At 34.7% G+C, this 25098-nt stretch overlaps 1 protein-coding gene across 2 annotated transcripts in view; it reads left to right on the top strand.

Moving 5' to 3' along the window:
- The window catches only part of RTTN (rotatin), a 142786-nt gene that overhangs the window by 83122 nt on the left and 34566 nt on the right, over window positions 1–25098 (top strand). For both annotated transcript variants that reach the window (XM_041739584.1, XM_041739583.1), the window contains 5 exons: window positions 6256–6445; window positions 8843–8934; window positions 17879–17972; window positions 21990–22185; window positions 24343–24433. In XM_041739584.1, the coding sequence (XP_041595518.1) occupies window positions 6256–6445; window positions 8843–8934; window positions 17879–17972; window positions 21990–22185; window positions 24343–24433 (663 nt within the window). The remainder of the gene's footprint in view (window positions 1–6255; window positions 6446–8842; window positions 8935–17878; window positions 17973–21989; window positions 22186–24342; window positions 24434–25098) is intronic.

Below are 25098 nucleotides of genomic sequence, written 5' to 3'. Positions count from 1 at the left end.
AGCCCCAGCTTAGAATCAGATATTTACTCAGAGAGCCCTGATTTCTTTTAATGGAGAATGGTATTTGGAAATGAGATATGGCTTCTAGACGTTTTCATTATTCCTGGACAGAGGGATAGAGTCATTGCTTCTGTGTACTAATGGTGGACACAACTGGAAACTGCATATGTGTTTGCGTTTTAAGTAGATAGTCCACTCATTTATTGTTGCAGTATGCATCATTTTCATATTTGATGTGATAATTATCAGTGCATATTTTTCATCTTTAAAGGTGTTCATCATGAATCCTCCTAAGTATTGATTTCACAAAACAATAAATACTTGGTGTCAGAGAAGCAATATCATTTTATCTGTATTCATAATTTATATGTAATTAGGGATTTCTGCTTATGTAATTAGGGTCATTTTTTTCCAATCTCTGTATTATATTACAGCAGTTTTTTTAATTTGTTACATATTAAAATAATTCTTTTTTCTTCTTGAAAATACTCTCTAGTCTTTTTTTTTTTTTTTTTTAAAGATTTTAAGTAACATCTATGCCCAATGTGGGGCTCAAACCCACAACCCCGAGATTAAGTCATGTGCTCACTGACTGAGCCAGGTGCCTGTATTGTCTGCTTTTCTTAAATGTGATTTTTACTTTGCTTCTAGTTCCTTTTGAACCACAGGTAAATGAGTATGACACTAGGAGTAAAATATATGTTTTTAAATTAATATTATAGTTTATTGCATCCTTGAGAACAATGTTTTCAAATTAATTGGAGTGTTCTATGACATAATTTACGATTTTCGTTGCAAACTTATTTGTAATGGTACCTGGTGATTTGAAGAGTTTTCTTTCTTTGCATACTGTCCTTCTCGACTCTCCCTGGCAATTTTGTAGATGATCTGACAGCCCCAGCACATTCACCTGAGGGCAAGTCTGGTAAGGATATAGACATCCGAAGACAGAGCACTTAGACCATGCTGATTTCCCCACTATGCCAGAAGACAGCCCCATCAATTACTGATGGATCTGTGGAGCGGAACCTTGTGTATGCATGAAAAGCTTCATTGTTTGGGACCTTGTACCATTAGTCATCTATGGAAAGCTTGAGTCAGACCATTTTTTGTGCATATGCTGGGTTTGGCTTTACTGCCCTGAGTAAAGCTCTGTTGCTAACATGCCATTGCCACTAGGAAGCTTTGGCACATTGAGAATGGGGATTCAGGCTTAATATTAGTTAAAATAAATCGAATAAAAAAATAATGGTGTAATATGTACATATGTACATATTCCAGACTTGATCTTCTTTAAGAACTTAAAAATACTTTGGATGAATTGTTTGTATTTTTAGAAGCATTTTTTTTAAGTAATAAATGTATGTGGTTAAAACAACCATTAGAGCTTTTAATGAAATTTACTGCCTCTTTTCATTCACAGAGACAGCTTTACCTCCTACCGATTTTAATTCTTTAGGTAGTTACCTTCATATCTAAATAGTAGTTTGCTATAATGTTTGTTCCTTTATTGTGTTGATACACAGGATTTAGCTCATTTAAATAATGTCTTGCAAATTTAGTTCTATTACCAGACTTAGTTTCTCTACCTGCTGTTTCTTGTCTTCTTACCTGTGGATAATATCTCTGTCCCCTCATTTAGAAGGTGAGAAAGTTGTAGCTAAGGTATTCCTGTTCTTTCACTTCTGCTAATCTTTGTCAGTTTTATCTTTACTTTTACTTTGTGAATGTTGATGACGTTCATATTCTCTTCAGTCTTGGTTTATATGTAAGTTGATTCTAAAAATTGAAAACTAGTGATTTACTATAGAGCCACTTACTGGGCTGTGGTTATATTTCTGTATCTCTACTTACAGGGCTCAGAAGAAAAATTGTCTAATATTTATTGTATTAAGAGTTTTTAATATTTATATGTATATTTCTAATATATATGTATATATACATGCATAAGTTTGTGTCTGTGTGTGTCTAATTAAGTGATTTGGGTGACTTATTTTTTTTTTTTTCCCTTAGAGTTTCTGTCCCTGGCTATCTATCTATTTAATTTTTTTCTTTGAATTGTAAGTCTATATCGTATCACACTTTTTTCTAAACTCTTAGCCATCCTTTCTTTTTGATTGAGATACTTTTTCCTAGAAATCATCTTCAAAATAATCATATTTCTATCTTAAAAACAAGTACACGAGCAACAAACATAATGAGTTCTTACATATTTGAAAATGTATTTAAATTGCACTTGATAGTTTGGGTAGTTACAAGATAGGTTGAAATCATTCCTTATAAGAATTTTGCTCTACTATCTTCTGACATCCTATACTGCTGATGAGAAGTTGGATGCCCATTTGGCTCTTTTACCTCTTTATGGCCAACTTTTTTGTTTATCATTCTCTCTTTATCTTTGATGTCCTAGAATTTTATGGTTATATATCTTTTTCATTGCTCGTGCTTGACACTCATTAAACTCCTTAATTTGAAGACCTAGATGTTCTATTTTTTTTTACTCTGACACATTTTTTTTCATATTTATTTATTTATTTAATTTTTTAAAGATTTATTTATTTTAGTGGGAAGGAGAGTGTGCATGTGCTTGCACACAAGCTAGGTAAGGGACGGGGGCGGGGAGAGATGGAGAGAGAAGTGGACTCCAAGCTCAGCAGGATTCAATCCCAGGACCGTGAGATCATGAACCTGAGCAGAAATCAAAAGTTGGGTGCTTAACCAACTTAGCCACCCATGCATCCACCCATGCATCCCTCATATTTATTTATTTTAAAAATAACTTTTCTTTGTTCTCTTTCCATATATCATATGAGTCCTATATTAGGTCTCTCGAATTGATTTTCTTTTTATCTCCTTATCTTTTATATTTTTATCTTAGTCTTTATTTTCTGAGATATCCTTTTGTTCATATTAGAATTAATTTAATTTCTTCAATCCTGGTAGGCTGAAGCAATTTTCACTGTGATATATAGGCAAAGAAAAAAAAAGATTCTTTTTAGAGATTTTATTTATTTGTTTATCTGAGAGAGAGAGAGAGCAAGTGAGGATGTGAGTGGGGGAAGGAAAGAACAACCTTAAGCAGCCTCTGCATTGAGTATGAAGCCCAGCAAAGGGTTTGATCTCATCACCCAGAGATTATGACTTGAGCTGTAACCAAGAATCTGATGCTTAACTCTGTGAGCCACCCAGGTACCCTTTTTTTTTTTTTTTTTTAAGTTTTTATTCAAGGAATCTCTACACCCAACATGGGGTTCGAACTCACAACCCCACAATCAGTGGTTTCATGCCTCTCTCACTGAGCCAGCCAGGCACAAAAAATAAAATGAGTTCTGAAACCTTATTAAGTAGATGGAATTTTAAACTTGCATTTCTTATTATGATTTATATTGTTATCATTTTCTCAATCTTTTCTTTTTATATTCATAAGGACTAGAGAAAAACATTTTAAAATATGGATCTTCCTTGACTTACAATGGGGTTATGTCCCAGTCAACTCATTATTAAATTCAAAATATCATAAGTTGAAAATGCATTTAATACACCTAACCTATCGAACATCATAGATTAACCATGCCTACCTTAAATGTGCTCAGAACACTTCTACCAACCTACAGTTGAACAAAATCATCTAATACAAAACTTGTTTTATAATTAAACAGTTGAATATCTCCTGTAATTTATTGAATATTGTACTGAAAATAAAAAGCATGTGATTGAATCAGCTGTTTATTTACCCTTGTGATCATTGGCTGACTAGGAGCTGCGGCTGGCTGTTGCTGCCCACCCAGCATTGTGAGAATATGTTATTGAATATCACCAGCCCAGGAAGAAATCAAAATTCAAAGTTTGAAGTGTGGATTTTACTGAATATGTATCACTTTGCTCCATTATAGTTGAAAAATTATAGGTTGAACCATTGTAAGTCAGAGACTATTTGTATATTAATTGAAGGGTAAATGTGATTATGTTAATGATTATCACTATGATAATTATATATACTTAGGGAATAACTACTACAGTTCTATATATGTGTAATTTCTCATTTACTTTGGAAATACTTAAAACTAAAAAAATGGTGGATTTTATTTTTATTATTATTATTTTAAAGATTTCATTTCTTTTATTTATTTATTTATTTATTTATTTATTTATTTATTTATTTATTTATGAGGAGTATGAGTGAGGCTAGGGAGAGATACAAGCAGACTCCCTGCTGAGGGTAGAGCCCAAAATAGGGTTCCATCTTAGGACCCTGAGATCATGACCTGAGCAAGTCAAACTGATTGAGCTACCCAGGCTCCCTGAAAAAGTGGGTTTACAAGACAGTGAGTTTGTATTACCTTTCTTTTTAGCAATTGGTATAACCATCAGCCTCAGGAAACCTTTAGAGAATAAAGAATCAATAGATTTAATGAGAGCTCTTGAAGAGCTTGTTTTTAAGATTTATATAGTTTATATTCCTTTACTTATTTTTGTTAAACATTTATGAATTTTGGACTGTGGTATAACTTATCTAGGAAATAAGTATATAGGTATAATTTTGGAAAAGTAAAAATTTTATGTAATTTGTGTAATAATATTTAAAAATTGTTCTGGGCATCATTATGAAATATATTTAGAAAGGTAGTATCATCCTACTTTGTTTAATCATTTTATTTTATTGGTTTATTGAAGTTTGTTAAGTAGTTGGAGCTAAGCTAGTACATTTAGCTGAATTATTTATAATTCTCATCTTGGTTGTTAATTCCTTCTCTGAATTATTGTAATGAGAGCTTTAATTCATGATTTTAAGCAATTCTTACAAATCGTCTCTGTATTTCACGTTTTGTACATTTAGAATGTTGTAAATTGCTTAAAAGATAGAGGAGTTTGAAGCTGTGGATATTAGGATTGGCTCTGTGGTTTGGGATGAATTATTTCATCCCAAATAATGAAATAAAGTAGTACATGAAAGGGCCACATTGTCTGAAACATATACCATGGTTAACAGACAGCCACATGACCCTGTTATTGTACTTTACTCTGTTTTGTCTGCTTCTTCCAGACCTCAAAATTTAAAGTTACACAGGGGCCATCATGTGCTGGTTGCTTATTATATATTCTTATTTCTTATTAAATATGTAAATTGCTTTATTACTAGAATACAGCAATAACAAATTTATAACCATAAAATTTATTTAATAATGAAGTAAGATATTTGATTATAATGATAATATCCTGAAAAAAAGATTAATTGAAATGATCTTATTGATTTAATTAAACCTTTAACTTTGAATTATTTTATCTTCCGGATAGTAAGTTTTAACATCCATTTTTCCTTGGTGATGAGGAGGCCTGAGAAAAGACAAATCTCAGAGTTAATGATACATTTTGGATATATTTTGACCATACCTTTCCTGCTAGAACTTAGATTGCTGTTTTCTGTCTTTTATTTTTCTCTCTCTTATGGTCTTTTTTAAAAATCATAACTTTATTGTCATTTTCCAAAAATAGAATTATAAGCCAGGGACAGGCTTATTTGCAAACTTTAAACCAATCCTGGCTGCTTAACTTTTGCCATTGGATATTCCAGGAAAAGTAATAAGTGGCAGCACGAAAAGATTATTTGGAAAAAAGTGCAATAAGATTAAAATCATAGAATGGCAGATTCTTCTCAGCTTCCTGATGGAAAGCGAGTGTGTGTGCGTGTGCGCACCCTCGCGCGCGTGTACCTGCGCGCATGCGTGCCTGCCTACATGTTTCTGTTGTCACAGTTAATTCAGTGAGAAGTAATGTGGCAAACAGATTTTATCATGAGTAGTGATGAGTCTTTTCATTTTTATCTGGCATATTGATAGGTGCAAAAAATAATTTGGAACATAATTACTGGATCACATTATTTCAGATATTTGAATATTCTGTGTAGGTTGAAAAATACTGCTTTTACTGTATTCGTGGATCAAGAAATGTAATTACTTGGTTAAAACTGTACCATTTTATAGATGCATTGTAAACTAATGTTTATCCCTCAAGAGTAGATCAGCCTTCTGCCTTCAGAGGATTTTTAGGCAGCAAACACTTAGAGTACTATGAAATATTTGCCCTAGGTCATGCTGCTTTGAGTGTGGAAGGACAGTTAGGTATAAGTATCATGGTAGCACCTGGGACCCGTTTGGTCCCTTTGGGGCGGGGGGGTTGAGAGGCAGACAGCAGGTTTTTTTGAAGAAATTACATTATAATCAGGTCTTTCTTTTTCTCTCCCTCTTTTCCTTACAGGGTCCCTGTGTCCACGATGAGGATTCTGGCCTGTCGCTCATAGGAAAACCTGCCCTTCAGGCTCTTCTATATCATTGCCATTTCTATGAACATTTGAATCAGATGATAAAACACTGTTACCTGGGACGATATACATATGATTTGAATTTTTCTGCTCTGGATGGAACTTCAGAAGGTAGTGATTTAAATGGTAAGTATATTTTTATTTTTATGAAATCTATTTAAAAACTATTGAAAACCTACATAACCTGTGTGTTTGTTACAAAATATTTTTAAAAAATTGAAAGTACCCAGGAGAACATTTATTTCGGCCCCACTACACAGAGATGACCTTTGTTAACATCAGGGTGGATTTTCTCATCTTCTCTCATCCTATAGCTTTTGTTTGTTTTACATGATTGTGTTCATATCTATGTATATTTTTGTTCCTTCCTTTCACTAAACATTGCCTAAGCATTTTTCTATGTTATAAATTCTTCATGGAAACCATTTTGACATCTTATTAATTTTTTATAAGTTATTTCGTGCCCTTCAGTAAAGTTTTACTGTTTTTTTTTTTTTCTTCTCTTTTTGATGTTTTAAACTTTTTGGAAGGTTCTTTCTAGGTAATCAAGAATGAGACCTTTTCCTTCTAAATTTTCTTTTTTAATTTTAAAAAAATTTTATCTAAATTCAATTTGCCAGCATGTAGTACAATACCCAGCACTCATCTGATCAAGTGCCCTTCTTGATGCCTGTCACCCAGTTACTCCATCCCCCCATCCTCCTCCCCTTCTGCAACCCTTTGTTTGTTTCCCCAGAGTTAGGAGTCTCTCCTGGTTCATCTCCTACTACATTTTTTCTTTTTTCTTTTCTTTCCTTTTCTTATAAGATTTTATGTATTCATGAGAGACACACAGAGAGAGGCAGATACATAGGTAGAGGGAGAAGCATGTTCCCTGTGGGAAAGTTAATGTGGGACTCAATCCCAGGACCCAGGAATCACAACCTGAGCCAAAGGCAGACACTCAATCACTGAGCCACCCAGGTGCCCCTTCTACTAAATTTTCTAATTTGTTTTGCTAATATATCAAAAAGCTATTTGCTGTACCCATTTATCAAAATATCTTACTGAGGGACACCTGGGTGGCTCAGTGGTTGAGCGTCTGCCTTCACAGAGCTTGATCCCGGAGTCCCGGGATCGAGTCCACATTGGGCTCCTGGCATGGAGCCTGCTTCTCCCTCTGCCTCTGTCTCTCAATAATAAATAAATAAAATCTTAAAAAAAAAAAAAAACCAAAACAGAAAACAAAATATCTTGCTGAAACCTTTTTATTTCTATTTCTAGATTCTTTAGATTTCCTATGATCTTAGCACATATTAATATTGTTGTCTCATAATAATAAATAATTTAATGATTTAAAAAATAAGTTATATTTTAAGATTAGTCTTTGCTACTATTTTTTGAAAATCTTGACATAATTTCCCACTCACAGAAAAGGTGCAAGAATAGTATAAGCATTCTCAAATGTTAACATTTTATGGTATTTGTTCCCCTACATGTATATGGGTATGTGTTTATAAATTTAAAAAATTTATTTATATGCATTTATTTATATGCAATATACATGTATATATATGTTTTTCTGAGCTATTTAAGAGTGAATTGTAGACATAATTCCTTTACCCTGAAATACTTAAGTGTGAACTTCTAGTTCACTTTTCTGCTCAGTTCTTGGAGGAATTAAGAGGAAAATGACATTTGATGAAGTTTTTGAACCAAAAAAAAAAAAAAAAACCAGATTGAGAGAGGGAGGGATATGGGGTGGGGGGAGAGGGTGAGGGAGAGAATCTTAAGCATGTTCCATGCCCAGCTCGGAGTCTGTTGTGGGCTTTGATCTCATAATCCTGGGATCATGACCTGAATTGAAATCAGAGTCAGACGCTTAACTGACTGAGCCATCCAGGTGCCCTAGAAGTGTCAAAAAAAAAAAAAAAAAAGAGAGAGAGAGAGAGAGATAGAGAGGCAGAGACACAGGCAGAGGAAGAAGCAGGCTCCATGCAGGGAGAGAGAGAGAGAGAGAGAGAGAGAGAGAGAGGCAGAGAGGCAGAGACACAGGCAGAGGGAGATGCAGGCTCCATGCAGGGAACTCGATCCCGGGTCTCCAGGATCACGCCCTGGGCTGAAGGCGGCGCTAAACCGCTGAGCTACCTGGGCTGCCCTGTCTGAACATTTTAAATAAGTGTTCAACATCATTGAAATCTTTTGTGAGCTTGTTAGACATGCAGAGTTATGGCTCCCATCCTGATTTAGGGGAGTGGAATCTCTGGCAATAGGACCCAGGAAATAACTTTAACAAGTCCTTTATGATTCTTATGCGCATTAAAGTTTGGGAGCTGGTGGTCTTGATGAATTATATTAGATTAAGCAAGGTCCACTAATTGTCATTAAAATGTTTAACAAGCTTTATATATAAATTAATTAAGAATAATAAAAATTAAGCAAACTTTTTTCCTTAGTTCTTGATTGGTTTTCTGTAACAAGTGATCTTTCTGTTCAATGTTATGGTACCCAGGAGACTATGTTGATGTTTTCCTGTTGTTGCAGGTTTAGATGACTCATTCAAGTTTTGGAGAGCTCCATCTAGGATGTCCAATCAAGATCAAGATCCAAGTTCTCTCTCCACCTTGGAAACAATGGTACTTCTAAAGAATGCATGAGTGCTTCATTTTGAATCTCTGAAAATACTTGAATTTACACAGTGGACAGATTAAGACTGTTTACAGAGTATAAGGTTATGATTTAAGTAGCTGTGATTTACTTATTTTTAAAAATTTATTTATTTATTTTTTTAGTAATCTCTGTAGCCAACATAGGCTCAAACCCACAACCCTGAGATCAAGAGTCCCATGCTCCACTGATTGTGCCAGCCAGGTGTCCCAATAGCTGTGATTAACTAGGGTCCCATGTACTCATATAGCTATGCTGAATGCCCTTTTAGATGAATTTATAACCTTTTTTATACCTTATTTGATAGACCGAGAAGCATAAAAGTTTAAAAATGTTTATCAGTAGTAATAGAATAGATCCCATGTGATAATAATGCTTGATTACTGTGCGGTTTTGCTTAAGGACAAAGCAATTTGGAGAAAGTGGGCCCGTTCAAGTGATTCCAGTTTGGTACTAAAGATTGTGAACATTATTTCTAAATATTTGTGTCAGATAGAAGCTTGTTTTCATTGTTTGAAATACCTGAAATTTATGCCTGCCTGCCTTCCTTTTTCTTTTCATTCATAAGTTGCTTTGTTCTAAAAAGTTTGAGATACACCAAGTATTTCTAAATATGACTGATACTAGGTTTCACTTTTTTTATAAGCATAAGAAATGATAGGAACAGTTACTGTGTCATAGATCTATCAGGAAGGCAGAGGCGCATGGCACTCCTACTTCCAGGAGCAAAAATAATGTGAGCATAATAGATAGTTATAAGGCAGTAATAAAATTCACCTCCTATAGTTAGTTTCTCAACACTGGTACTTTTTTTTTTTTTTTTAAGATTTTGTTTATTCATAAGAGACACGGCGGGGGGGTGGGGGTCGTGGGGCAGAGACACAGGCAGAGGGAGAAGCAGGCTTCCTGCAAGAAGCCTGGTATGGGACTCGATCCCTGATTCCGGGATTACACCCTAAGCCGAAGGCAGATGCCCAACTGCTGAGCCACCCAGGAATCCCAACACTGGTACTTTTTGCTACAGTTTTAGGTGTCATTTTTTTTCTGTAGACTCAGAAGAGTTTGTGGTTACTGCTGCATTGAACCTTTATTTGGAAAAGTTGACTAATTACCTCATTTCCACTAGATGTCATGCTTTCCTTTCTGTGCTAGAAATAGTATGTATTTTTGTTTCAACAAGAGAAATCATATGATTAAATGCAAAAAGGAGCTGTATTAGTTATTTAATTCACAGAAGGGCAGCATTAATATATGCTTAAAAGTAATTCTTAGACTTCGCTGTCTATTAAAAGGGCTATCTATAGACTAAGATTGAAATTTGTACATGCTTCAGTTGTTTGCTTTATAGTAGGAACTCAGTAAGTAGTAATTGCTCTAATTAACTTTGAGTCATCTTAGCTATTTTGTAAATACCAAATTGTATTTATCATACGTAAGAAGATTTGAGTACTTTTGCATTTCTCTGTTTTATAAGAGATAATAATATATAATAATAATAAACATATACAATATACCTAATAATAGATATTTTAATAATAACAAATCTCAGAGATCAAGATACTAGATATTTTGAGAAAAATTTTGGAAATATTTATTTTAGTCATTATTAAAATAGAAGTACTTAATAGAGCCTAAGATTCTTACAACTTGGTTGTGTTTGGATGTTACATATTCTTTTAGAAATATATACCAATAAAATCTGTTATTTTTTTTAAGAATTCTTATTATAGTTCTTTGTGAGATTGATTTTGTATAGTTTCTCAAAAGATAATTATCTATTAGAATTTTTTTTTAACTTTTATTTATTTATGATAGTCACAGAGAGAGAAAGAGAGAGGCAGAGACACAGGCAGAGGGAGAAGCAGGCTCCATGCACCGGGAGCCCGACGTGGGATTCGATCCTGGGTCTCCAGGATCATGCCCTGGGCAAAAGGCAGGCACTAAACCGCTGCGCCACCCAGGGATCCCTCTATTAGAATTTTTATAGTCAACTCTTTGTTTTCTTCTTTTTGATTCCAAATAGAAGAGCTTTGGTATTGGTGACTCTTAGTCACCAGATTGGTGACTTATTCATAGAAGTAGTCTCATTACCCCAATTTTACTGATAATCATGTTTTTTTTGTCATGTCAGAGATATTATCTGTCTTTGTTCACAGGAAAAAAAATTCGGGGAATTTATTCATCACACCAGTAATTATTTATTTATTTTCAAAGATTTATTTATTTTTTTGAGAGAGAGCATGCATGGGATGGAGGGAGGGTCAGAGGGAGAGGGAGAGGGAGAGGGAGAGGGAGAGGGAGAAACCTCAGCAAACTCACCACTGAGTGCAGACCCAACTCAGGGCTGGATCCCAGAACTCTGAGATCATGATCTGAGCCAAAACCAAGAGTCAGACACTTAACCGACTGAGCGACCCAGGCATCCCATATACCAGTATTACTTTAAACCTAAGCTGTCATACCTACATCAGCTAATACTTTATTAAGTATATGTTGAAGTTACAAATTGAGGTATCTGTTCAGTGGATTTAAATCTTGCCAATAAGTGTACCTGGTTATTTATATCATTATTTAGTCTACTTCCCAGATATGACAAAAGATGCAGTTTATTTATTGGTTTGTTTATTTTTCCATTTTGTCTTTCTAAGGAAAGCACTATCTTTTGATTTGGGTCATACCATCTAGTGTGCTGTTGCTAGGTCATTATCCATTCTGGGCAGTTAATATTATTTTAGGGACTTTGATGGTGTTCCCTAATGAATATATTAGTTCAGTTGTTTGACAATCTTTATAGGGATTGGGACATGTTTGTTTATAAAGTGTAGACAGGGTAAGGAGTGTCATTTTCACTTTGGGGCAGTGCCCTCGTAAGTGGCTTTTCAGAGATGGCTTCCTTCCAGCTCAGTGTCTCCTTCTCATATGTAGGAAGGGTCAGGCATTGGTTGTTTTTCCTCCTGAAGTCTCATTTCTACTTCTTAGAAATATCCACATTAGGTGGGTACCTAGGCTTAGTATACACCAGTATGCATCAACAATTTTCTGACCAAAATGTGGTCTTCTTTTTTTACTGCCGTTGAGCAGAATTATGTCTATGTTTTTTTAATCCGTTTTATCAATTGTCAAAATAAAGGAGTTGTGGTTTCTTTCCTTTTGAGCTTTTCTCTGTGAAATATGTGATTCTCTGAAACTTTTGGGAACACAAGTTTAAATTAAAATGATTTTATTTTAGTTTATTTAAACATTTAAAGAGAAATGACTCATGGGTCTTCATAAACTTAAAAGTATTGAAAGTCATTCTTACTTTTGCTATTTTACAAAAGAAGAGATTAAGGCATGCAGTGAATAAGTATCTTGGTCAAGGTTCCAGTGCTGGCATTATTTGAATCCAGAAGTATGTTTGGTTCAAGTTGTTGGCCATGATGTTCCACTCCTTCACGACAAAGCAGATGTGATAGGTGCTATGATAGATGTTATGGTCAGGGTGCAGTGAGGTTACATTAGAGCGCATGTACGAGAAGTAGCAATTGAAATGAGCTTTAAAGATTAATCTTTCTTAAATATATGCACACATTTACAGGGAGTTGAAAAGATAGTCACATATGTCTGAGGATTCAGTACCATCTTATAAGAGTTGAAAGTCTTGTCAAGAACTTAAAGCACAATGAAAAAATAACTGCATGCCAAGTTGTGTGGTGCTATTGAAAGTATTAGATACTCAGAAAATGCCTAGTTTGTTTGGAGTGTGAAACAAAGGCTAAAGTTTAATTACCAGATTAGGGGTTAGCTAAGAGAGCTAAGTCTGTTTTTGGATTCGAAGAGGTAAGCCATAATAGCTATAAAGATACAGCTCTAAAGATATTTCAGCAGAGTAAAATACATTAAATATTACAGTTGAAGTTACAAAATATATATTGGCATTTGTGTGATGGTCGTTACAAGTTATTTTATAGAATGAAGAGTAGACCAAGGACAGTTAAACCAGGGATGAATTGAAGAGGCTTTAAAAAAAATAGTTTTCACATAGGAATTAGTGATAGAGTAGGTACATCTTTCCAGTGTGGTGACCCCAGGAAAACCTGGAAAGACAGCAATTTGCATGATGGTGGAGAGAAAGAAAATGATATACTTTGTTTAAATAAATTTCAACCAACTGTGGATTACCCAGGATCTAAGAACTTGTATACTATAGTTAGAAAGGAAATATAAGTAAGATTCTAATTCCTAAGTGTTGGGAATATAGGCCACAGGGCTGTAGTACAATGAAAATAAACAGGTGTATTGGTTTTTTGTTTGTTTGTTTTGTTTTTTTAAAGATTTTAAATATTTATTTGACAGAGTGAAAGAAAACACAATCAGGGAGCTACAGAGGGAGAGGGAGAAACAGGCTCCCCAATGAGCAGGGAACCTGATGTGGGGCTTAATCCCAAGAACCTAGAGATCATGACCTGAGCCAAAATCAAGGGTCAGATGTTCAATCAGTTTAGCTACCCAGGCACCCTTAATATCAATTCTTTTTTTTTTTTTTTTAACTTTTATTTATGATAGTCACAGAGAGAGAGAGAGAGAGAGAGAGGCAGAGACACAGACAGACGGAGAAGCAGGCTCCATGCACCGGGAGCCCGACGTGGGATTCGATCCCGGGTCTCCAGGATCGCGCCCTGGGCCAAAGGCAGGCACCAAACCGCTGCGCCACCCAGGGATCCCAATATCAATTCTTTTAACAAAACTTAGATATTGATGGTTAGTAATGCCGCCATATTAGTTTTTTCTATTTTTTTTTGTATGTGACATTAGAATGACTGTAATAGCTAGTGAAAATAGAATATTCATTCTATTCTGTGCATGGTACTATTTTATAAATAATTTTTCTTTTAAAAATCATTAGAGAAAATAGTATTTATTTTGTGGGGCTTTTCCCCCCTGTATTTCCCCCCTGTATTCACTTTGGTGTGTTTGCAGTTATCCAAACTAAGTTACTATAGAGGGATAAGCCATCAGTGTCAAGTGCAAGCATTTAAGGAAATTGGCAAAAGCATTTTGAGATAGATTTCAACAATTTTATTAAGCAGATAACTGTAACTAAAATAAAATGGATTCAGGTTTTATATTTGTACTAAAATATACTTAATTTTGGTAAACTGTATTTTATATAATTAGTTTTGACATATGTAGAGAGTCGACTTTTGGCCTTTACAATTTAGATGTTAATAGCCTCTAGTTTGCTGTTTGCTGTAGTGTTACAGATGGGTTAAGGTGTTAAATCTACACCATTTGAATGTGGTACCCTCTCACAGGTGAAGAAGCGGTATATTCAAGAATTCAAGCATTTGGCCTAGGGTCACAAAGCTAATGTAGAGTGGAATAGGACAAGCTCTAGGAAACTTCTTCTCATAAATTATATACAGTAGGGCATTGAGACTATGACTATATCCTAGGGTTAAGTCTCTTGCATGTGAGTGAGTGATCTTATAGTTAGGCAAGAATCTTATATATCATCTTACACTCACTCCTTTAGAGATATATAGATCTATATATATTTGTATTGTACACAATCTATTTGAATCATGGATCTATATATAGTCAAAGTGATTTAAAGTTCTTGTTATAATTTGGTGAGAATTAATAATTATAAATTGTGAACTGTGCCAGAGCTTTTCTGCTCTTGGGCATAGAGCCAGGTATCATCTATAGTAATGAACATGTGAAACCTGGAGTTCCTTAGAAGCCTTCATACTTTTATTAAAAATGTGAGTAGATTTGTACCCTTTTTCATCTCACGGATCCTCATTTTCTTCCTTTGTTCTCTTTTAATTTTTTAAAAACCAAATAACTTATTTGGGAACCAATTTACTTTTGATGAAAGAGGATAGAAAATATTACAAAATTACTTGACAGATAAAATATTCAAGTCCTAAATTGGCTTTCAGAAACTTTGAAGCATCCAGTGAACTCTTCATTTCTGTAGGGCAGAATACAAAGAAAATAGTATTGAACATTGATGCATTTTGTTTATATGATGGAAATGGCCCAAATTCTACTTTGATATGGTAAATGACTTTGCTATTTTCTGCTACTTCAAAGGGACTCTTAAAATTGTAACTGCCTCTTTTACAATAAGGCATGATTCAGAAAGCTTCTTTAGCTATCAAATCTGTTTATAAACACGTTGAAGAAAAGGCTATTATCTTTTTTAGTTTTTATAAGCAAAATTTGATTCTGTTTTTAGGACAATGGCTTTAAGTAACACCAATCTATCTGCACTAACAGGCTTATTGCCTTTTATAATACTAGTAAGGTGATAAGGCTAGAAGTATATATACTTCAGTTCAAGGAAAACTCAGTTTTTTGGTCTTATCAAGGGAATGTAAATTGAAAATCTCAGGCTGTGTTATGTGGCAAACAGGAAAGAGGAAAATGTCTAGATTGTGATTTTGTACTGAAGCCATCCTAATGAATAGAGCAAGTGATAGAAGAATTAGACTCACTGTTATGAGGACAGCCCTGACCTCACAGCTGGGGCTTTCTGGTTACTATGGGGTAGAGAGAGGAGATCGCAGGTGAGAATGTATGTTCTCTGCTCTGGGGCAAGAGGTGACTTAGCCATACTCAGCTTGGCTGGCCAGCATTCTGGAAGTTTGTCTGAGGACTTCCTCTGACCTGAGCGTATTGGTGCTATCATGAATATATGTCATGTCCTCAACTGAGAATCCTAGTTAGAGTGTGACCTTGGACCCTTTCTTGTGGTCCTGATCCCAGGTGAGGACCTAGACTGGATCAGCCCTCTTCTACCTATGGCATAGGCTCATGTGAACCCCCTTCAACTTCCAGAAGCTAATACTTGAATTTCAAAGTGGACTAGTGATTACTTGGATTTCAAGATACACAAGTAACATATTTACATATGGATGTATATATTATTACATATAATAAAAAAGTACCATTGGAGATTATTTTCAAACAAGTAAGGATTTGAGCATAGAACCGAAGCCATTCAGTTTAATATTTTTATCTTTACTTGTTAAAATAATAATGTGGAAATATAGCAAATTTTAAAGTATAGATAAGTTAGTAGAAATATAAGTCACCCATAATCAAATTTTAAAACAATGTATATAAAGAAGTCCTTGTGTTTTCTCAACCATATAGAGTAAGTTGTAATACAACTATTAGGTAGGTGCTTTCTAAAATCATACTGTCTAAATTTGTGTATCACTTCCTTGGACTATACTGAGGAAAATCACAACTTTTATTAATATCTGACCTTTTGGTCACACATTATGACTTTCCTTTCTTCTAATGAGCTAGGGTAATCAGTGGGCCTTAGAAGCCTTCCTGCGCTGAATGCTACCTGTGTTTTTGTTGGTAGTTTTTGTGTAGTGAGGATTGCTTGAGTGTCAGTTGAAAGGATGTTCAATGAAAAGGTAAAGGATTCTGGCATCGTTGTCCTCCTAAATTTTATTATACAAACAAAGGAGCTTGTGGTAGGCTCTGTATTTAATTGGTCAGCTCCTGTGTCTTGTGATAACCGTCTCAGTTATGATTGTCGTCTTTATAGACCATGAAAGCTATTTGGATGTCTGCTGACAGGAATTTTTTTCACATATCTTAGACCCAGTTGTAGGTAAATATCATTATCAGAAAAATAAACTTTAGGGTTTTTCCCATTACCTGGATCTAATATTATATAAAATAAGGTATTTAATATTTTATTTATAAGTGTTTATTTAGACTGAAATTTATCCAGGTTTACTTTTTTATATGACTTTATGGGCTTGGCTTATGTTTATTGACTACAGCTTTCTGTTATTTATTTGTTATTGTGATGTCATACTTGAAGTGGTGAGAGATGATTAAAGTCTTAAATTGAAAGGCAATTTTAAAAACTGTATATAAATTCCATCAGCCATTTTCTTCAGATTTGTATTCTCTTTACTAACAGAAAGTGAAAACAAAAATAACCTTGGTTTTTGCTTTATTCTATCATATTAAGTCTAAGGTGCCCTACTTTATATGTTAAGATACATATACAATCAATATACAGGCACTGAGCTGTGTGGTATCTGGGTTCAAGGTAGGGTTGATTCATAAGTTCTAGTGACAGCTCATACGGTATGCATGCACTGTATGGAGCTTATCCAGGTATGGGAAGTTCAGGCTATTTCAGAGAAAATAAATTGATGGTAAGAAAAAGAGTGATCTGACCTCTCTAGATAAGATATTTTTCACATAGAAGGTGCCAAACACATAAGTATAAACTTTTCCTGTATTAGGAGACCACACAGTCTGCTCATCTCTAAACCTGTAGATGAAATTGTTTGCCTTCTACAGAATTTATATTATGCTTAATGTTTTAAAAAATACTGTATTCTGAAACACAGTGTCAACATACTGCCTGAAACAGTTCTTTTGTGATATGGGGAAAGGTCTGAGGACCTATTTCTGTTGGTTTTTTTCTTAGGCACTTTGAAAATTTGTGTGTGCTATTTGAAGCTTATTTAAAAAAAAAACCCTCTTCTTATGAATCAAATAGAGCAAACTATCTTAGGGAAACAGTGAATTATGCCAAAGTTAAAGGAGCATGTTTTAAGGCTTTTAACATTTGGGCAATAAGAGGGGATAGGCCTTATCCAGACCTTAAAATCCTAAATGGGCTTTAAGTCAAAACTTTGCTCCTTTGAGTTACTGATTTACATAAAATCCAGCAGGTCCTATAAGAGGTAGGAAGTGCCATTCAAAAAACTTACAACTCTCAAGATATGGAATGTTTTCCAGTCATACTAACTAGTGTGGTATTGTTAAAAACCTTCTGGTTTAAGGATATTTTCTGTACATGTTGTTTCTGTTTCACTTACTATGTGGGAACATGAATGAGTGAATGTTAGGAATAAAATAATTTCCTTTGCTGCTTGATAGGTGACACCTTCATCGGGGAGTACTGAATTCCCACCCTTTGGGCCCTCATCGGTGTCTCTCCCTGAGGCTTCACATGACCAGTTTGCGGCTCAAGGTACACTTTCAGGAAGACATTCTGCTTTCAAAAAGAAATGACAAGTTGGTCCAAATATTTTGAAACTAATTGTCTGTATGAGAACAAAATCAAATAAGTCATAAAACACAATGTCTGGATGAGAACAAAATGAAGTGACCCAGAACATGATAGAATAAATATATCATAAATTAACAAAACAAATACCCTTAACTAATAAATGGAATTTAGTCATCAGATAAATAGTCTGGCTGCTATCTGGTTTCTCATTAATTATGTGTAAATATTTAGTGTTTGAACTAGGGAACTGATAGATACTAGTTACCTTCATTTTATTCCCTCTTTAGGGAAAACACTTCAGTTTACTACAGTAGTCCATTTGAAAGTAGAGAGGGTCCGGTCATAAGTATTTTTTAAGGGGATGCTTCCATTTTAAAGCCCACAAAATGTGTTGAGTCTTTATTTAATTAGAACTGCTTGATGAATAGCCTGGGATTTATTTTTAATAATGGTAATATATAACTTTGTATTAGGGACTGCTTCCAACTCTATTATGATTCAAACTTTATATATTTGGAAGATTACAACTTAGCTTTTGTTTATTCTAGAGAATGTACAAGCCTTTATTCAGTAGCATTAAATTCATCACCTGTAAGGAATATGCTACCTAAAAAATAATCATAAACACTGAAATATAAGCATCCACAGGGAAAGGCTTTCTAAAACTTCAGAAATAATTGCTTAATTAAGACTTTACTCTGAATTTTTATTATATTTGTTCCCTAACTTCCTAAACAATGTCCCACTTCGGTTTTTTTTTTTTTAGTAATTTATAGTAACAATATAAAAAAATATTTAATTATAGGAAGTACTCATTTGATTCTCTTAATAAAGGAGCAAACTCACATTGTTTAAATAGTTAAGGACACAGAATGAAATGAAATTTGATAATGAATTTCATGAAGATTTATCTCTAGAAGTATGTTGTGTTACTCTTTTTCAATAACTTCACTGAGAATAATTCACATACCATACAGTCACCCATTTAATAAGTGTCAATTCACTGGTTTGTGGTTTATTCATGGAGCTGTACAAGCATCACTACAATTAATTTCAGAACATTTTCATCACCCCAAAAAGAAATCTTGCCATTAGCAATAACTCCTCTTTTTCGATCCTTCCCAGTCCTAGGCCATCATTAATCTACTTTCCTTCTTTATAGACTTGCCTGTTATGGAAATTTCATAAAAACAGTCATACAGTATGTGGTTTTTTGTGACTTTTATTTCACTTAACATTTTCAAGGTTGATGCATGTTGTATTTGTCAGTACTTAATTTCTTTTTTATTGCTAAAAATATTCCACTGTATGGATATACCACATTTTATTTACCCATTCATCAGTTGATGGACATTTGGATTTTTTCACCTTTTGGCTGTTATGAATAATACTGCTATGAACATTCATGTACAGGTTTTTGTGTGGACATATAGTTATGTGGGGTTTTTTTTGTTTGTTTTGTTTGTTGCATTCTTGATTTAGATTTATTTTCAAGGATTGTGCTTAGAATATATGTTCATGTAAAGTTTTACTAGTTGCCAATCACTTAAGTGTATATTTGACAAAAAAGCTTTTTGTTGAATCTGCCAATGAACAGTGCTACAAAGCATTGAATATATATTGTCAATGAGCCATAAGACTAGAGCAATTATTTTGTTGTTGTTAGATATCTTCCAGAATTCCATCTCTTTAAAATAGTATTAAGATAAAATGTGATTTTTTTTTTATTATTATTGTTTTTTTAGTGGTAATGAGATTTTAGTTCCCTCAAATGGAACATCTAGTAGGATTTCCCAGTGTAGCTGGTTAGTCCTTTTATTTGTTGTTTTGCTGATTCTTAACCAGGGAATTAATATGCTCCAAAGTGATATAGGATAGGGCGAAAATAATTTTCTCTAACATTTACATTAGGGACACTTTTGATATCCAATTTTTGATTTTTAAATTTAGTTTCCAACTTTTGTAAAAGAAAAATTATTTTTTAAAAAATATTTTATTTGAGAGAAAGAGAGCAAGAGCACGAGTAGGGGAGAGGGAGAAGAAGCAGACTCTCTGCCAAGCAAGGAGGCCAACGTGGGGCTTGATCTCAGAATCCTGAGGTCATAACTTGATCTGAACTTAACCCACTGAGCCACCCAGATGCCCCGAAAAATTATTTTATAAAAAAAAAAAAAAACTTAGCAGGGTCTCTTGTGATCTGTAAGCTTACATTTGATATACAAAGGTAAAAGGAATCATTAAAAAAATAAAAATGTTACTGTATTTGAGTACTATTAACTTAAATAACTGGGATAATTTTTGCTAGATAAAATATAAAAGTTTATTTAAATAAATTGGATGAGTTTGAATTTCTTAACTGCTGTGCCCTCCCCTTTTATTGATCCTTTCTGTACTTGGCCTAAAAATGCTGAAAACACGGAATATATATCTTGTGAATATTGAAATTTTTCCCTTAAAATCCATTGAACTGTTTCTGTGGAATTAACCTAAATTTAATTTTCCCAGTTTTGTTTAGTTTAAAATGTCAAATCTTCCTTGATGTTACATAGTCCCAAAGTTATATAGTCCTCTAATTCTTCTCTTAAGGAATTAGTTAATTACAAAGGAAGGTTGGAGAAACCTGGTAGACACTAGCTCAATAAAGTGGCTAAAGTTAACACCAACAGTAGTGACATAGAAGGGAATCCTGTTTTTCCTGGGAGGATGCACTAAAAGATCTACTTATGAGGAAATCTCAAACATCAGAGGTTCCACAAAGTAATAGCCTATGCTCTTTACAGAATGTGAGGGCCCTGAAAGACAAAGCAAGTCTGAGGAAATCTTCCAGTATAGAACCCAGGGAGACATGACTGCTAAATCCAAAGTGTGACCCTGAATCGGACCCAAACAGGAACTGTGGCACTATAAAGGACATGAGTGGGACAAAATGCAAAATTTGGAAAATGTCCTACCATTACCTCAGTATTAATTTCCTGGTTTTGATAATTGTAATGTGATTATAAAAGACAAAGACTGTTTAGAAAATTAATTTAGGGGTGAAGGGGTATTTGCAACTTACAGGCAAGCAGTTCATAAGAAGATAGCTATGTAGGTAGATAAAAAGTGGAAATAAAATACTAGTATGTGGGAATTTGGGTGAAGGTATAAGGAAAAACTTTGTACTCTTGTACTTTCTATAAGTCTGAGTTTATTCAAAATAGAGAATGTTTCTTTAAAAAAGAAATAATAAGGGTCATGAGGAAAAATCTTGAGGTAGATTAACAAAGGTAGCTTTCTTGTTAATCCCTTGCTGAGTTTTCTAGGAAAGGTCTACAGTCTCATGTCTTCAGTTCTAAAATCCAGAATCTCTGAAACTTTCAAAGATTTCTCAAAACTCACTTGGTGTAAAACTGCCTGGACCTGAATATAGCTGCTGCAGAACCTGAGCAGTACTGGTTGAGGTGGCATTTCTTCTTTCTGCATCCTGTTTACTGTGATTATACATGTATCATAGAATAGAAATACTTACTTCATTGTGGGGTGCTGCCCAATAGCCCATTGGAGCTGTGAGTTAATGTACAGTATATGCATCTTTCTATTATTCTAAAATCTAAAAAAATTTGAATTCTAAAGTATTTCTGGCCTCTAGAGTTTTAGAAAAAGGGTTGTTGTAGATTATTTGTTCTTCAGTATCTGAATGTTTGAGGGCACAATATGTGTGCTGCCCTTCTGATCTTGGCTCTTACAAGGCACACACACACACACACACACACACACACACACATCTGTGTACAACTATACACACACACAGAGTGGAGGAGTTAGATGTCTGCTTCCTTGGCCTCAGGGTTCAGATGAATTAGGCATTAGGGAAATTCCCCAACTGTCTCTCGTTAGCACTTTCAGGAACTTTTCTCTGATGATCAGAACTTGTAAATATTGTACAGAAGCACAAAGTAAAGAAAAAAAAATAGTCGTAATCTTAATGTTTATTTTCAGTAATAGGTCCACATGAAACTGCATCAGCACAGCTTCCTCGTGACACATCCCTTCCTGCCCCTCTGCCCAAGCAATGTGTGGTCACCCCACCTCTCCTTTCAGCAGTGTGCAGCCTTCTGGACGGCCTCTTGGTAATTGCTCCAGGAGACACAGCACGTGCTTTTCGGCAGGCCCGTCTCATAGAGCTTCTCTGTAGGTAAGAGAGGAAGGGTGGTGGAGATGAATCAACACCACTCTATTCGTGACTGGGTGTAAGACTTTATGTGTACTGGGGATATATTTTTACCGTTTTTTTTTTTTTTTTTTTTTTTTTTTTTTTGGCTCATTAGACTGCAGGTTTTTCCTTTTGCCGGAATTGTCTTGACAATTTTAGTTTGGATCTATGACAGCACTTATATTGGTTTGTTATGTTGGCTGCTACGCACTTCCACAATCCTGATTTTTTTTTTTTTTAATAATTCAGACATTTTAAGTCTTATTTGTCCTCCACCACACTCAAGAAATATGATGCATTCAACTTTGTAATTCTAACTGGAAGTGAAAGAGGTCAAGGATTCATCTCACTAGGGTTATATCAGAATAGTGGCCATGGGTTGCAAATCATTGTCAAATTCATTTGGGGTTCTTTTCATTATTGGAGATTAAACTCTCTATTACAGAGTATTCTGATAAAATTTAGGAAATCATGATTTTATTCTTTCATTTCATTTTAGCTAATATTAATGAGTTTATGGCAGAACCTTTGGATTATCGTATTGGCTATATGGTATAGTAAAAATGGCCGTAGATCCTGCCTGACTGATAGTCTGATTGTAGTTCATTCACTCCTTAGCATTGCAGTCTTGGGGAAGTTATTTTAATCTCTGGGGTGTCATTAGTAACATCTGTTGAATGGCGTTAGTGTCAGGATTAAGTGCTGATGTGTTAGGACAATTTTTATTGTAACTTTTCCTTTTCTTTCTTCCCACATCAGATTATTATACCTACCTCCTGTGGACCACTTAGTTGTTTGCATTCATCTGCCTGTGAACATTCACCATCTGAAATATCTTCTTCCTTTTTGTCAAATCACAGTGCTTTCTTTTTCTTTTTGAGATATTAAGAAAACTTTAAAAAGAAAGAAGTATCCCTTGTTTCAGCTCACTTGCCATTACTCTTTTACCATTTATATTAAGTTGTGGGATGTGGGTTTGTTCACAGTTACTTGTCATCTTTCTACTAGACCTACTAGAGTTGGAAAAGAAACCTGCTAGTTGGGCGGCTCTGGTGACTCAGCAGGTTTAGCGCCGCCTTCACAGTGGGGCATGATCCCGGGGACCCAGGATCGAGTTCCGCATCAGGCTCCCTGCATGGAGCCTGCTTCTCCCTCTGCCTGTGTCTCTGCATCTCTCTCTCTTCGTGTCTCTATGAATAAATAAATAAAATGTTTAAAAAAAGAAAAAGAAAAAGAAACCTGCTAGTTGTTTGACTTTTTCTCCTGGATGTTTTCCTGCCTCGAGAACCATCAGAATGGAGCTTTAGGAATCCTCTGACTTCTCAAGTCAGTTAGGAGTCCGCTGTGAAATTGAGGCAACAGAGCTATTAAAGGATCTTTTATGGCAAAGACTTATCATATTCTGAACATGTTCTTTATTCCTGGCCTAACAAAATTTTCCTATTTGTTTTGCATTATTTTGTCTTTTACTTTCTAAATCAGAACATATTTCCTAGCAAGTATTTTTCCTATTTTAAATAGGAAACTACCACCAAGGTTTTTCTTTTGTTTGCTTTCCTTCTAAAAGAGCTTCATTATATTTTATTCTGCTTTTCATTAGATGTATTTTCTTCAGAATTCCTTGCTTCCCACATTTATTAGATAAGATCTTTTCCTGCATTCTAAAATATTATAGGATACCTGTTTGTATACATTTATTATCTTTATGAAAATCTTTTCTCTTTATTTTTACTTTTTTCTTATTTGAGTATAGTTGACACACAATGTTATATTATTTTCAGGTGTGCATTTTAATTAGTCCACAGATTTATGTGTTATACTGTGTTCACCACAAGCGTAACTATCATCTGTCCTGTTACATCAATGTTATAGTATCGCTGACTGTATTCCTTATGTGGTGCCTCTTATTCCTGTGACTTACTCCATAAACTAGAGGCCTGTATCTCCCACTCCCCTTCACCCATTTTGCCCAAGATGCCCACCCACGTTCTTTCTGGCAACCATTGATTTGTTCTCTGTAAAGATCCTTTCTCTTGAATTCTATTTAAGGTTATATTGAGACTTCAAATACTAATTTATTAATTTTTAATAAGCAACATGCTACTCATTTGGAGGGTTTTCTTTTTCTGCTCTTTGCAGTATTGTGGATGCCACCCTCCTAGAGAGCTGTGTGCAGGAGCTGAAGGGTCCACTGCCTTTGTCATCTCCAGTTGAACACACTCAGGCTCAGGTAAGTGTCATGTTTCCCTCTCACTTCATGTCTTTTTGTGCATTTGTTTGCTTTAAGTGCCGGGAACATAAATTCTGCTAAAAATATACTAAGCATAGAAGAGGGATGGAAATCTTTCAGAATATACATGGTGTGATTAGGTTATTTCAAATAGGTTACTTAACATTTTAATCTGAGACATCTTTGCATGGTAGAAAACAGCAGCAGGGTATAAAGATCTAGATTCTTTTCCTGATTCCATTATTACAGCTTTTTAAAAAAATTTTTTTAATTAACCCACTTAAAATGTTTATCCACCGATCTGGATATCATTTTTTTTTTTTAATATTTTTTTATTCATGAGCGACAGAGAGAGAGAGAGAGAGAGAGAGAGAGGCAGAGACACAGACCGAGGGAGAAGCAGGCTCCATGCAGGGAGCCCGACGTGGGACTCGATCTCAGGTCCCCAGGATCATGCCCTGGGCTGAAGGCGGCACTAAACCACTGAGCAACCCGAGCTGCCCAGATATGGATATCTTTGAGCACCATATTAAAAAAAAGAGGATATTGTATACACTACCTTCCCATTCTATGATTTTAGGCTATCTCTATCATTTTCACCAAATTGAAGTTGTTAAAATACATAGTGACTTCTATGCATTTTCAAAACTGAGTCTAATAAAAAT

This window comes from Vulpes lagopus, chromosome 24, assembly GCF_018345385.1.
Source record: "Vulpes lagopus strain Blue_001 chromosome 24, ASM1834538v1, whole genome shotgun sequence".
Classification (NCBI taxonomy): Eukaryota; Metazoa; Chordata; class Mammalia; order Carnivora; family Canidae; genus Vulpes; species Vulpes lagopus.
The sequence above is the reverse complement of the archived record's forward strand: the minus strand, read 5'-3'. Positions and strand labels throughout refer to the sequence as shown.